Source organism: Leptosomus discolor, chromosome 5 (genome assembly GCF_034619465.1).
Source record: "Leptosomus discolor isolate bLepDis1 chromosome 5, bLepDis1.hap2, whole genome shotgun sequence".
NCBI lineage: Eukaryota > Metazoa > Chordata > Aves > Leptosomiformes > Leptosomidae > Leptosomus > Leptosomus discolor.
Genome location: NC_141395.1, coordinates 47,430,396 through 47,445,122, shown reverse-complemented (window position 1 = coordinate 47,445,122; position 14,727 = coordinate 47,430,396). Strand labels below are relative to the sequence as shown.

At 39.1% G+C, this 14,727-nt stretch overlaps 1 protein-coding gene across 1 annotated transcript in view; it reads right to left on the bottom strand.

The window, feature by feature from the left end:
• KCNB2 (potassium voltage-gated channel subfamily B member 2) overlaps positions 1-13,831 on the bottom strand; it is a 180,809-nt gene extending 166,978 nt beyond the window's left edge. The window contains exon 1 of the mRNA XM_086465165.1: positions 13,253-13,831. Within this exon, the coding sequence (XP_086321291.1) occupies positions 13,253-13,831 (579 nt within the window). The remainder of the gene's footprint in view (positions 1-13,252) is intronic.
• Positions 13,832-14,727: the final 896 nt, after the last annotated feature.

The window sequence follows — 14,727 nt, the reverse complement described above, 5'->3', positions numbered from 1 at the left end:
TTTCACATAACTGGAACATGGGGAAAGGTTCAGAGCTTTTGAAGGTTTTCTTCCCATCTTCCCTTTTAAAGAGGGAGGGGGCAAAGGCATCAAACAGATTTGCAGTTGTGCCTCCTGGTCGCAGGGACTGACACGGGATTTCCTGAAGCTCACACATTGACTTTAAGCTTGACTTCACAAGCAGAAGACATCTGTGCCTGCACAGTGCCCTTTGCAGCTGCACCGTGTGCCTTTCCAGAGCAGCCCTGGGGGAACACGCCTCAGTGAAAGACTGGCAGCAATAAAGCCCTGCTAGCAACTGTGCCCTGTTAACCACTTCTCTGTCACACACAGCCTCCTTCTCAGGAGCACTGGCTTAGGTAAGGGTTGTGGTTTGGTTTTAAATCAAAATAGGGAGGAAAGAGATGACGATGGAGTTATAAATGCTGAAGTTATATTAATGGGAATGTGGTATCGCTGAAATGTATCAGACATGTTATTTTTTTGTTTCAGTGCAATTATGGATATTTCCAAGATTAGGCTTACACTTTCAATTTCACACCACCCCTAAACTAAAAAAAAATGTTTTCAAGTAACAACAGAAATCAGTCTGGGAGGGAAGCACACCTGAGAGTCAGACACACCAGCTCTCTTCGAAATAAATTAATTTGCTTTCAGAAAAGAAAAGAGAAGTATTTCAGAAGAGCTTATTCTCCATACAGGCATTACTAACATCAGTGACACAAAATTGTAGTGAGACTTGTCCCACCATTCCATCACTGCTGGTGTTAACCAGTACTAAGAATGCTCTCTAAAGAGCATGGCTAACCCTCATCCATTCTCTTTATAATACACTCATTAAGCAGATTATCCTTCAGTCCAAGATCTCTCATCTCCGTTAGCTACTCTAGTTAAAAACTGTCTCTTCAACATACTTAATCCAAAACTACACACACAGGTACGTAACAAACTGCATTGATTCTTCCTGAATTCAACAGACTGAAGAAGCTACTGAAAAGCTAAGAGGGATTATACACTGTTTCACTGTTATTGGACCAGCTACAGCATTTTGGGTTAATTTTCCATATATAGTTTAGAATTAAATCCATGTGTACCAATCTCATCATTGGGCAGCAGAATATATTAATCTAAAATTCATATTACAATAAACTAGTATCAGGTTCACTGAAGTGTGTATATGGACTGACCTGAGTGTCAAACGCCGGCTAGCAAAAGTACTCATAAAATGCAGTATTTATCATAGGAAGCTAAATGCAACTAGCAATTAAGAAATTGCACCTATCTGTATGTCTGTGATACAGGGTGGAATTTTCCCATTTAAAAATGCCCAAACAGAACCATAACAAATTTGAATAATATGATCATTGGAGCAGACTTCAGGCTGGTTGAAATTTGCTATTGATATGTTTTTAGCTAAACAAGTTGTTTTCTATTGAAAGTTTCCTTTTTCCTTTCCTTTTTCCTTTCCTTTTTCCTTTCCTTTTTCCTTTCCTTTTTCCTTTCCTTTTTTCAGAATTACACATCTTCATTTTCCTCTCTGGGCAAGATTCCTCAGTTAATTTTTCATGGTGCACCCATCTCCTCTTAAAAAAAATACAGTCATGAGGAGAAGCACGAAAGTCGGTGCATAAGGCTAACATCCACTACTTGAGTTAGTGGAGTGAAAATATTTCTGGTGAACTGTTTCATTTCTGAGTGCTCACTAGGATGTCTTAATATTCAGCTAAGGGAACAGGGGGACTTTTTCATCAATACCTGCATCTAATCCATCCCCTAACCATTATGCCTATTAACAGACACATGAAGAGAAAGGACAAGCATTTACACCACTCTCTCTGCAATTTCCTTAAAGGCCACACCAGTGGCCTCATAAATCAACTTAGAAAGGTTTTTTTCCCTTTCTTTTACTATTTTGAAAAATCCACTTTTAAATTAACTTAAAAAACATTTCAAAGACTCAGAGACACTATTACTTAGCTTTCAGTTCACAGGATTTAGCTTGTATGCCGTCTAAAATAGTCAGCTCAGTTCAGATTTGTCTCCCATATCATTTATTGACCTTTGACAGAATAACCAGTAGAAGTGTAGGGATTTCTTATTCTATTTCTTTTCAAAAACAACTGAGACTTTTCTCAGATTATAATGTCTTTTACAATGAATTTCATTCTAGCATGAAACCACACCATATTTCTGCCTTTAACTTCAAGCCTTCAAGTATCGTCTATTAAAGTAACACAACACCAATCTAGATTTCTAATCCTGTCTGGAGAAGCATTCTATTTCTTCCCAACACATGAGATGCTCATCAGGGCGATCCACAGGACCTTTAACCTCATGGCTTACCTCCTGAGGAACCAGCTCTCTCATGGACCTGGTGACACTCTCCTGACCTCAGCTGAACATCATTAATCACAGAAAATTGCACTGCACAGACCTGTGGTTAGGTAATAGACTGTAAAATGACACAGAAAATCCTGAATCGTAAGATGAAAAAAAAATAAAAAATAATGCTGGCCATATGCAGGTCATGGGCCAAACGAAAGGCATGAGAAGCCACCTGTGCTCAGTGTGAAGGGTTATTAAGTGTTCTGCCAGGACACAAGGGAAAATAGTAGAAGCATCTCAAAATGACTCCAGGCTTCTGGTCCTCATTTTAGATTCATGAGCACGGCCTACCCATACCCCGAGCTTTAAGTGGGTTTCCAGCCATCTGACTTGGAGATGCAGCAGTGGCTAGTTATAATTCCTGCCACGGTATTGCAAGTGCTTGCCGTTCCTGCAATTACCTTATGCATCGCCAGTAAAAAGACTAAACTGCACCATGCTGGCTTGAAGGGCTGCTAAATACAGAACAGACTTCTGATCAGATACATCCCAAACTTACAGCCTCAGCTCAAGTTGTTTGTCCCTCCTGCTTCAATTCTAAAAAAAAAAGGCTGTAGGGTTTAGTCTAACAGGACTGGCCTCATACCTATATTCTCTTTTCATATTAATCGTTTTGCCTTTTTGTGCTAAATGCTTGTAGGAATGGTCTAAAGTGCTTTGAAGTCAATGTCAGTGCTTCCACAGAATTCAGGGGCACTAGCCAAGTTTTTCTGTGCTATAATCTCACAAAATGTATTTGCATACATACCTACATAGTCCACAGACCAAGATATTTTTGGAACAGTTTTTTTCAAATGGCATTTAACTCCACAGAAGAATTTATATATAAATTTTTTTTAAAGATAATATATGAAAACATAAAGGCTTTGTGAAAATAACAGAAATGGAAATGAGTTCACAGTTCTTCTCAGAACTACAGCCTGTAACATTTTAGACAATCTCTTGCAGTCCACAAAAGAACTACCTTAACTGTTTTAATTTAGCAATACCCACCGTTCTCCAGAAAAAACTCCCCCAAAGCCAAATACAATGGTAGATACTTCAGCGAAACAGAACAGACAGCTCACCCCTGGATCCTTCAGTAAGCGATCCAAAAGGAGATTGCAATGCTTGGGAAAAACTGTGTGAATGTGAGTCTGTAAATAAAACTTGATGCCTCTGCTGTCTGTCACAGAAACCTGACTGACTGAAGAAGTACAAAAAATAGGACCATCTCAGGAGTTCAACAAAAGTACCATTTCTAAGAAGACATTAAGTCAAGGCCAGCTGGACTGTCCCAAAGTATGCCAGCAGCCACCCCTTCCAATGGGGCATTCTGCAAGTGGCCAGTGACACCTGAAACTGTCACTGCAACTTGGCTGTCCTTGGGATAGCTCTGGCGTGTGCCATACCTGAGCTATTTAAAGCAATATCTTAACCCTCACAGCTGCATCAGGAGAGACCAAATGAAAGCTGAGTAAAGACACTGAAGTCTGGGTAACACATGTGCCCCAGCGTTTTGCAGTGCCTTGGAGAAAAAAAGATCTCTCTCTAAGAGCTGTTTACTGAAAAAGTTTGCTCCTGTCGGACTTTTATTAAACTTGTCTTTTAGAGGGTAGAACAGAAAAACTTAAGATAATCCTAAAAGATTTTTCTATCAGTCCAGTGAAGTGCCAGTTTTTAGGCAGGAGCTTAGGGGAACACAATGCCATTTCCCACAAGCAGCAGGCATAAAAGCTTCTCAGTGAGGAATGAACCTGAGCCTCTGAGATCAGGTAAGACTCGCTCAGCCTCAGGAGTTCACCTTGTCATTCAGATAAAAATTTCCTCAGCCTTCAGGTTTGCATCCCATGTTCTGGCTCCTGCCTTTCCCTACATTTTAGAAACCCTGTATGACAATGTATAACAAGTAACTACAAGACGACTTGATAATTCAGCAACTACAATTCAGGCAGTTTGTAGGCACGTAAGTACTGAGAAAAAAACCACTGCTCTGATTGCCTCCACCATCTCACACATATTATTGTGCAATATTGTGACCTTAAAAAAAAAAGGCTCAGCTGTCAATATTGTATATACTTACACACAGGATATGTACAGCTAAAAGCTCCAACAACCCCAAACACACTTTTTGGAAATAAGCGATAGTTTGTTACCATGTAGAATTAATGGTTAGAGTGCCTAAGTGTGCTTTTCAAGGACAACTTGCCCCTTTCCATTGTTGCTCAAAACCACTAGAAGACGTGCCTCAGGTATGGTATGTGGAGTACAGGTATTCACTCACTCATAATGCCGTAACATTCATGTGGAAAGGTTACCGTACACTTAACCAAACAACTTCAAATGTAAGGCTGTTGTATGAATCCCAATTGGTGCAAATCAAATACACTTAAATCGAAATACACTTACCTACCTCATCTGAAAACCTGGCCTTATTGCATGCCTCCCCAAAGAGTTACCAAGGCATGCAAAAAGCAGACTGTGGTGGCTTCATAAAAAGACTCTACTGGGATACTTTCTTGATCTCGAAGTCACTTTCAAACAGCTGTGCCAGTGTCACAAGCTCGTTTTCAATATTCCCTCAAAGGACCTGGGGTTCAGTGCTATGCGTCAAATATTCACATATCTTCATCAAATAGAAAGCTCATGATTCTGCCATATGTCATGATAAACACCATGGGTTTTTTCTGAAATAAATAACATGCAGAAATCTCTTTGGCTTCCTGGTCACCTGGGAGCAGTTTTTTGCTCTTCTACATCTTGCAATAAAATCAGAGACTCAAAAGAAAGGCCAGGTTGCAGGTTATCATACAGACTTGGTTTGCTCTCAGCTTTACAAAAGCAAGACAGAGCCTGTTCATCCAGTCAGTAAGCGCAGCCCTTTGCTTCCAACAGTTTTGGTTTGGATAATTCTTCAAATAACATCACCTTCACATCATTTAATTTATTAGTGTATCTCCCTGACATCTGATTGTTTCCAAATATCTTATGTGTGAGAAGACAATGCACTGGCAGCTGTTTATGAAAACATGGAACAGAAATGCAACATTTTTAGGACATATGATCTGCCTCTGGGTAAAGTGAAAGGCACAACACCCTGGTCTGTTCACTCAGGCATGACACAGCTTAAGTGACATGGCACAGCTGAAAATCCAGCTCGTGAGATGCCTCTGATGTTACCAAGGGGCATGCCATAATGCACAAAACATTACCATCCTAACCAGAAATAAGACTGCAGTACATATTTTAAAAGGTATATGCAATTGATGCTGGTCTATACTCAGTTTATGCTAACAGCTATAAAAAAATGGATATGAGCAGGGGTAAAAAAAAAAAGCAGTCATCGCAGAGTTAAATTGCTCTCCTTACTTCAGAAGGAATAATTTGGAATAACACTCTCTATCCATTATGGCAAGGGATAGCTGTTCTCATGCAGATTGTACCTGCTAGTGATTCACTGAAATCTTGTCTATTCTAAATCCTAGCACGTTTCTCTGTGCGAGAGCTACTGTGTGATTCTGTGAATGGTGTCACAAGTGCAGGCATACTCTAGTCATTCTTTTAAAACTTTGATTTGCAAAATGTTACCAATTAGATCTTATTTCCAAACATGGAGAATTAATTTCTCCAATTTTTAAATAATTATTCTTGCCTTTTGCCTCCCTGCCCCCCCCCCCCCCCCGCCTTTAACAAGACTCGTCACGAATTCTCTTTAATTTTCCTTAATCTATCCATAAAACTAGAGTCAGTGAAGCCCCTTCTCGCAGCTCCAGGAAGGAAAGATCCCTTCCCTCTGTTCATACAATGAAGTGAGGTATTCCCTGCTGCCAGTGCTTGAAGCCAGCAATAGACTGTCTGAATATGAGTCACTGCATCTTTGCCCCTGGCACTACTTCCAAAATTTCAGCATCCAATTTACTAAGAATTAAGTGTCAATAATAAACAGGTGAGTTCAAAGGACATTTTACTCATTTTATTCCAACAGTAGTTTTTAGTAAGTTCTTTTAAAAAGTTTACAGCCAGACCTTTCAGCACACCACAGATAAGATCTCAGGGCTGGAGGGAACCCGTATGTAACTGAGGCATTAAACACCTCTGGAGCGAGACAGATGAGATGGTAGCTCTATTCCCATGACACTTAGGCTGACCAAAAATGCTGAATCATGGGTTACATGATATTTTGTATAAGAAGTATAAAGAAGGTAAATAATCTTTTAGCGACCAATTTAACAGCGAGCATACACAAGCTCTTAAAACAAAATCAATTAACTACTGCCAGTCTACTGTACTCCTTGATATAATACCTATTGAAAGAACAATATATTCACTTATCTTGCAAGATATTAAAACACTTTAGTTATTAAATATGAATTACTAGGATCAAATAGAATCTCTTTGTCTTACAGTCACATTGACTGACTTTATCATTTGGCACAAAAAATAACTTCACCTTAAAAGCAAGGAGTGGTAATAAGTGTCCTGGGCAGAAACAATGGTGAGATGAAGATACCTATTTATTACCAGTGACCATCCTCTGTGCTTTACCATAACTTAGTTTCAGCAGACAAATGTCTTTAAAGTATTGGGAGTGACAATGCAAACTGTAACATTCCCGGTAGTACATTCAGATAAAGGCTTAGAGCAGTCTTCCCCCGCAAAAGAAGTTGAAGCCAGAGGTCAAATAGAAATTCACCCCACAGATCAGCTAGAAAACACTACTGCAATGAATGTTATCATGCTCTGAGGTATACTATATACAATACAAAAACTTAAGGGAATTAAAATAGTTCAAAAGCCATTCCTCACACTTAAAAAAAGAGACAGTCTTAATTCTCTGTCATCATCCTTGGCCTACAGTTAGATGGGAAAGCACACAGAAGGTAAGCTTTTGTAGGGAGAAATGTTGACAAAATCATGACACAGAACACGTAAACCTAAGCTGAGAAGAGGACAGAAGCAAGAAAAGTGTTTTGTTCATATAACATAACAAATTGTATAAACATAACAAAAAGCATTCATTTCACTTGAACACTTCAGTATTAGTGCAACCATTCAGCTGTTGATGGACACTTTTCTGATGTGTGATAGCTCTTCTTTGCAATACAATCAACCATTTAAAAGTTTTCCTAAAGTCCTCTGGGTGTATATGATGTGACCTTCAACCCAAAAAGAACCAGTAGTGTACCATTAATTAGGGTTCACCCCTGAATGAACACTGTGATAATCTAGGAGACAATTTATAAGGACTTGCAAAGAAATACTGAAATGTCTTACATGACACTCAGTTCTGTTTTGAAGTCATGGATAATGACTTTGCTAATTTGCACTTACCCCAAGACCACTCTTAAGCTGCTCTACAAAGTCTAAATAGGCATGAGAGTCAGTGTGAATTATATATGAAACAGACTGATGGAAAATAAGAATCAGGCCCCTGACGTATAATAGATGTGTCCTCTCTCAGCGAGTCATTGCAGCAAGCCTAGCCATAATGCATCTGGCAGCTAAACAAGTATCAGTGGCCTGAATCTCCTCTTTCATACCCTTTTTTTTTTTTTTTCCAAAGGACTTTTATACCTAGGGGATTAGTTACTGAATGCAGCACACAAACTCCTCATGATTTCCACTCAGGCTTGGGATAATTATACCTTCTGTAATCCACAATCCACTAGTTAGCTGATAAATTAATGTGCTTTTCACAAAGGAGGAATACTCATGTTACAGTCAGTAATGAAAAGCAAGAAACACGCAAAAAAACCCCAAACTAAACCAAAACAAAACAGAAAATGAGAAGAAAAAAGAAATCCACAAAATAAAAGAAGGACAAATGAGGCATGCAGTCAAACAGAATTAACAGAACACTTTCAGCACCATCAGGTTTCACATAACTTTAAAGAAGGTAAACCCCATGCTGCAGAGCCACAAAGGCCAGTATTTTACCCTTCTGTGTATGTACATCAGCAGGGGTTATGAAAAAAATCAAGGACAGAGTGTGACTGACTAATAATTTTTTAAATTACTTAACTTACTTATACTACCTTTTATACTTGATCAGTCAGTCACTAGTCACACTGAGCTTTAAGCAAATATTCATGTGATAAAGAATGACTTGCATAAGAAAGTCCTGTAGAATCAATCCCAAGCAGTTACTCTCTAGTTGTATCCAAAGGGCCAACCTGTGATATAAAATACCGAATGGAAAATCTGAGTGATATTTATTGACAACATTACTGTAAGGCACTTATAATGCTCTTGCAGGTGAAAGGTGATTGAGTCAGTATCAGAAATCTTTAGGCAGACATAGGTTCTCCATTACTCCTAGACACTCCACTTGTTTCTGACCTCATTCATTCTATATTTATAGTAGATCATCTGCACTAGAAACACTCCATATTTATTTAGGATTTAGTCCAAATGAGTTTCATCAATATAAAACAAGTGTGAGAAAAGAACCAGGCTCTTGGATTCTACAAACAAGAATGAAAGGAAGAGCTCATGCATTAATACTTTGAAAGAAACATTAAATTTATGGGTTCATTTGATTCCCTGTCATCCCAAAGTAAGGCTCCTCTGATTTTAAGTGCACTGCACAGAACGATATAAAATAGACATAGTTAAAAAGGCATCAGCTCAGCTAGGTGCATCCTTAATACCCCAGTTCAGCACGGTGCTGAACTGTAAGCACTTATGCAATCCAGTTGCACTCAATTCACATCCACTGGAATCAATGCTCATTCTGGTATCTGTTGGGGGCTTTCATAGTTGATAGGTTGGTCAGAGCTGCTACTGCTCTAAGCAGGCTGCTATAGGTCCAGCAAATGGAATTAGAAGACCAGCTGATGACTATTTCCTACTTCCTGGCCAAAAACTCCAAGGTGAAAGATAAGACTTTTCTGGTGAAAGATGAGTGTACCATGACCCTACTCTGGAGAAGGTCTATTCTGCTTCAGACATTTTTGCCATAAAGTTTAAAAATACATTTTTGTTTTTGTTTTGCTTCACTATGAATTAGTAAAATAACTTTTTTTCAAAAGGAATTTTCACAAAATACTGGTTACACAGTAAGTATAAATAAATGCCTGGTCTAAAAACTGAGATGTTACACTTAATTAAAGAATGCCAGACTCATGTGAAACTCTGTGGCTTGGGAATCAAGCTTTGGGACATCTCTGGGATGCAGAATACACAAAATTCCTGTTCTTCCTAAATCCCAGCACAGCTTCTCATGTCATATCAGTATGCATGTCTGAAATGGCTGAACTTGTGGACATCTCAAAAGATTATGAATGAGAACATGTGAAAATGGAAGCAAATCCTCTACTTCTCAGTTAAAACTGCTGCTGAATTCACAGAGAGCTTTGCTGAGATGAGGACTAAGCAAGAACTGCTGTGCCTAGAATATATTCATTGGTGACTGAGATGAGGTAAATGCCTGCATTTACTGATATTAAAAAGCTCACATAGTAGTGTGCCTGTAATGTGGAACAGTACTTGACCGGTAACATCCCTTTCTTACTAGCTAACCCTAGTTTTCATTTCTTGCCACACATCCTTCTTGCACTCTCCTATTTACTGTCACAGATCCTGTAAAACACCTGCTGCTTATACATTGTCACCTTGTTGCGACTCACCTTGCTGTAAGTGAAGTCAATGGCAAACCTTCGTTGACCTCAAAAGGAGCAGGATTTGTCCTGAGACGCCTAATCCAAAGCGGGACTCCCCCTTAATTCAGTAAGCTTTGGATCAGACCTAAAAGGGATCTTAGCAGAATCGAGAAGTGGCAAGACATAGCCATATATCAAACCCACACCTGAGTGTTTACCTCGCATTCCTGATCTTTTATGTGAAAGGGATTAAAAAGCAAGGTGTTCCTGACAACTGCTATGCAGAATTTGAATGACTGAACAAGCATCTGTAGGAGAGCTATGCACATTGACATGGTTTCATCTCTTTCTATAGAACTTCACAAGGTAGCAAATATTTGAATTCGAGGCTTCACAGTAATATTTCCTCATTTGGTTTCAATCTTTCCACTCTTGAAATCCCGCCATCCTTTGTATTCCTACAGAGGAAAGAAGATGGTTCTGCCTCTTGTTTCAGGACAAACTAGCAACTTACCACATAACAGAACAAAAGACGAGAAATCTGAAAGTGATGTTATCCAAACACTTCAGATAAAACCTTGCCACTGAGCCTAACACAGTCTGTGATGGCTCCAGACTGTTTGGAAGTTCATCCAACTGATTCCAGCATATCTTGTTTTACATGCAAATCTGCTTGTTTGCTTATGTTCCCCAAGCCTGAATGTGCTGTGACAATTTTTGCTCTTGTGTATGTCATTCAGCCAAGTTTCTACAGCCATGTTTGAGATGCCACAGGTGTATTTGACTATAATTTGGAGCATATTTGTATTTACAGACTGAAGGTCACTAGAAAGAGAAACTGAAAGCCTGTAATATGGTGACTTCCAGCTGCCAGAATCACGTCAAATGTCATTAATTTAGACAAAAGGCAATTGAAATAATGAAAACCAATGCAACATGTATACAAGTGCAATGGGAAACTCCCTGTACCCAGAAAGTATAGAACTGTAACATTCAACCAAACCAGGAAATGAGGGAAAAGGGAAATAGAAAGGTAAAAAAAATATATATTTAGACATCTTGGGAAAGGAAAGAAATGGCCACTTTCTTTTGCAAAGCCTGAGGAGAAATCTGGCCTGAGTGGCCAAAGGGGGATTTTCTTCAAAGGTCTTCTTAAAGAAGTTGACCTAACTCTTTTCAAGCAAATCCATAACAGGGCACTGCTAAGTCATGAGATGAGCTTGGAAAATGGCAAGCACTCATGCAAGTTTAATCGTCCTATATTTTTGCACCTATATTATCCACCAATCAAAAGAATGAATGCGAGTCACAGATGAAGAACCTAAGAATAAACATTTTAGTTTTGCCCTATTCATCTGGTCAATCTCAATGTGTTGACTCCAACCTAGTCTTAGGAAAACACTAATTAAGCATATGTCTCAAGCCCTATTTGAGCTCAAAACATCTCAAGACCAACTGCCTTGTTTTCCATGTTTAAAAAAAAAATAAAAAAAAAAAATAAAAGATTCTACAAACACACACCCGGGGTTTCTCTCCCCTCAAATCTGCCTGCTGGGTACAGTGTGGGATGTAACCAAGGCAGCTCCTACGGCTGGGCGATCTCCCTGTTCAGCGCAGCGTGTCCCAGCGGCGCAGCTCCACAAGGCACTCCTCCTGCCTGCATCTGGGAGGAGGAGAGGTCTGTTACTGACCACATCGGTGATGTCTCAAGCCCTGCAGGACTGAGAAGCTGGTCCCTGACTCCTGCAGGCTGAGTAGCAGCTGTGTCATAAAAGTGCTGGGGGGGCTGATGGATGCTAGCTTGTACCAGGGGATCGCGGTGTGTAACACGGCCTCCCTGAACCCTTTTTGGCACAACTTACGCCCATCTGCTTCCCCTCTGCTCCTTCTCCTGGAGAGGAACATATGGCCCAGAATATGTATGTCAGAAGTAGAAAATGGATTCATATAGTTTTCTAAAATATTCTGAGTATTTCTTTTTTCTCCTATAAGCTTTTATTCCAGTTACGAACCTTATGTTCTGGCATAATAAATAATTTTTTTTTGCAAAAGTAAATCTTTGCTTAAACAGCTAGGCAGCCCACAATGAAAAGCTAAAATTAAAAAAAAAAAAAAAGTGTATTGCACCTCAATAGTAAGAAGTTGCTATTGCAAGAAAAATCTTTGACAGGATTCTGGGGTTTTTTTCCATTCCACTATCAAATGTTAATACTTACCTTAGCCCAATAGCGTTGCATCCAATAACAAGTCAACAACAGAACAAAATAAAGCCACAGTTAAGCTTAACATGAACATCTAAACACCAAACATTTTCACTCTGAGTGGTTCAAACTGGAGATAAGCTTCCACAATTTAATTCATGTTAAATAGTACCTCACATAACAAATAGAACAATGAAATTCCTCAAGAAGCAGGAAAATTTTTCTTTTAAACAGCAGTACCAACACCTGTGCATGCAGTTCTGCTTCCCTAACAAGGGTAAACTTTTCCACTGTAGCAGTGACAGTCTTGCCAGCTTGCCTGTTTGAAGACAGCAGTACTGGAACAAAGCTTCATCTGAATGTTTCCTCATTTCTGTCTGAATATATACAAATTTTATATAGATACATATATATGTATGTATGTGTGTATATATAGCTTCATATAATATATACTTGTTTATATACATATACATGCATGCATACAAATATATATGTGTATATATATATGTTTTGATATTTTAATACAAATTTTAATACAGAACACTCTAATTAGCAATCACAAAAATGTAGTATAAAAGAAAACACACTGCAATCCTTGCCCAATGTAAAACCATGCCAGACAGCAGCTGTTGACACTACTCTTTGATAACCTGTCCAGCACACCTTATGAGTCACTGATACAACACCTATGCAATCCCTGTAATAGGACAAGTACCAATACTGAAGTGTATGCTTCTCATAACCAGATGTTTTCCTAACAAAAAAGCAGGTAGTGTTCACTGGCTGTATTTTCACTGAAGTGTTTAATAGGAAGTTCATTAACAACCACACAGATGTTTCTAATTCCATACAACAAAAGTAAAGTATAGCAGCTGCCTAAAATCAACTGAAGTCAACAGGATTCCTTCTGCTGATTTCAGTGGGGTTTAGGACAGATTTGGGTGTATTCACTTCATGATACATAGATTTTTAGATTCTTCTTTTCTCTAAATATTTTAGTGAAAGTTGTTGATTCCTACATGTCAGATACATGGGTCATGAAACCATTTTCTACTGTCTTTGCATTAAGCCTACTGTTTATCCTACCTTCGCTGCCACAGACGAGTTGGGTTTCTCCAGCAAGTCCCAGAGCTTCTTCCTTTTCTCTGGGCAGCAGGTATTATCAAACTCTTCCCCTTCTCTCTCTCGCATTGTCTCTGCCTCTCTCCTCAGCTCCTCATTCATCTGCTCTTTCTTTTGATGGTATCTTGCCTGGCAGCAAGATTCTAAATATATCTCATCAATCCCCCAGTAATCAAGCTCCTGGCCAAAAGAAAGAGCACACATTTCTTCCATCATATGTAGTTTCCCTGTCCTGTAGAAATTCAAAATGGAAGTGAAAGCCCCTGGGTGTCGATCAAAAAAATATTCATTTTCATTTAGGTTATAGTCATCACATACTTCTAGCAGAGATTCATGAGTATTGCAGTCTCTGAGCTTTCCTAATCGTGTCCTTGGAAGTCTGTCCAAAGTCCTCCACAGCACTTCATGGTTGAGCCCACCGACATTTATTTTAACTCTCCGTGAGCAGGCTTTGCTCCTAATGATCTCCACTGGTTCTGGAGGCAAAGAAAGGGTAGACCTTGAAGACTTTTTGTTGATCCCTGGTGGAGCCTTCTCAGCCATTCTGAAAAAGATGCAGTTGTAACACCAGAGTCTTTAGGAGAAGGAGCTTGGAGACTACAAATATTTGGGCTGAGTCCTCTTCAGACAGACAGCTCCATTCCTGAAGCTAAAAAAGACAAAAAATTAGAATATTGCAATGTGCAATATATTCCCCAATTTCTCTCTGTCTCTCTCCTTCCACGCTTTCATATGCAGATGAAAACTGAATGATGGTAATTTGCTGTCTCTACAGAGACTCTTTTGTGGTAGTATACAGAACCACTGGAACAACTGGGACAGCTAAGAGCACTATATTTAAGCAAAAGAAAAATTCACTGGGATTTCTGCATTCATAAAAATCAGCTGTGACAGTTTGTACATAGGACTTGGGTTTTTGTTTGGTTTTGAGTTTTTTTAAATCCTTTTCTGATGTAGCCATGTTAGCTAAATCTGACTACTTACCAATTAATTTGTGAGACGTGTTAATGGAAAGATTGTAGGCATATCCATAAGGAAAAAGTGAGACAGAAGCTAGCTTCCTTTTTACGGAAAATTTAAAATTTGGGAGATACTGAAATACTGAATAAAACAATTAAAGCATATCAAAATCTCCTGTGAAACCAAACTGCTTCCCTCCCTCCCAACTCAAATCTTGATTTGCTGTGTTATTTCATGGCCAAACGTTACTCACCGAACAATTTAATTGCCATGCTGACGACTCACATCTTCTAGCACCAGACAGGGCTGATTTCTCGACAAATAGGTCAAAAGATGCTAATTCTTCTGCAGCCGACTGACCAGTCACACGTGTTATATAGGCAAGGACTGTGTCTACCATTCCCTGGCTCCTCAGAAAGGCTCCTCTCTCCCCTAGTTTTTCACCTCTTAAGTTGCCACAGGGACACAATTGCATGACA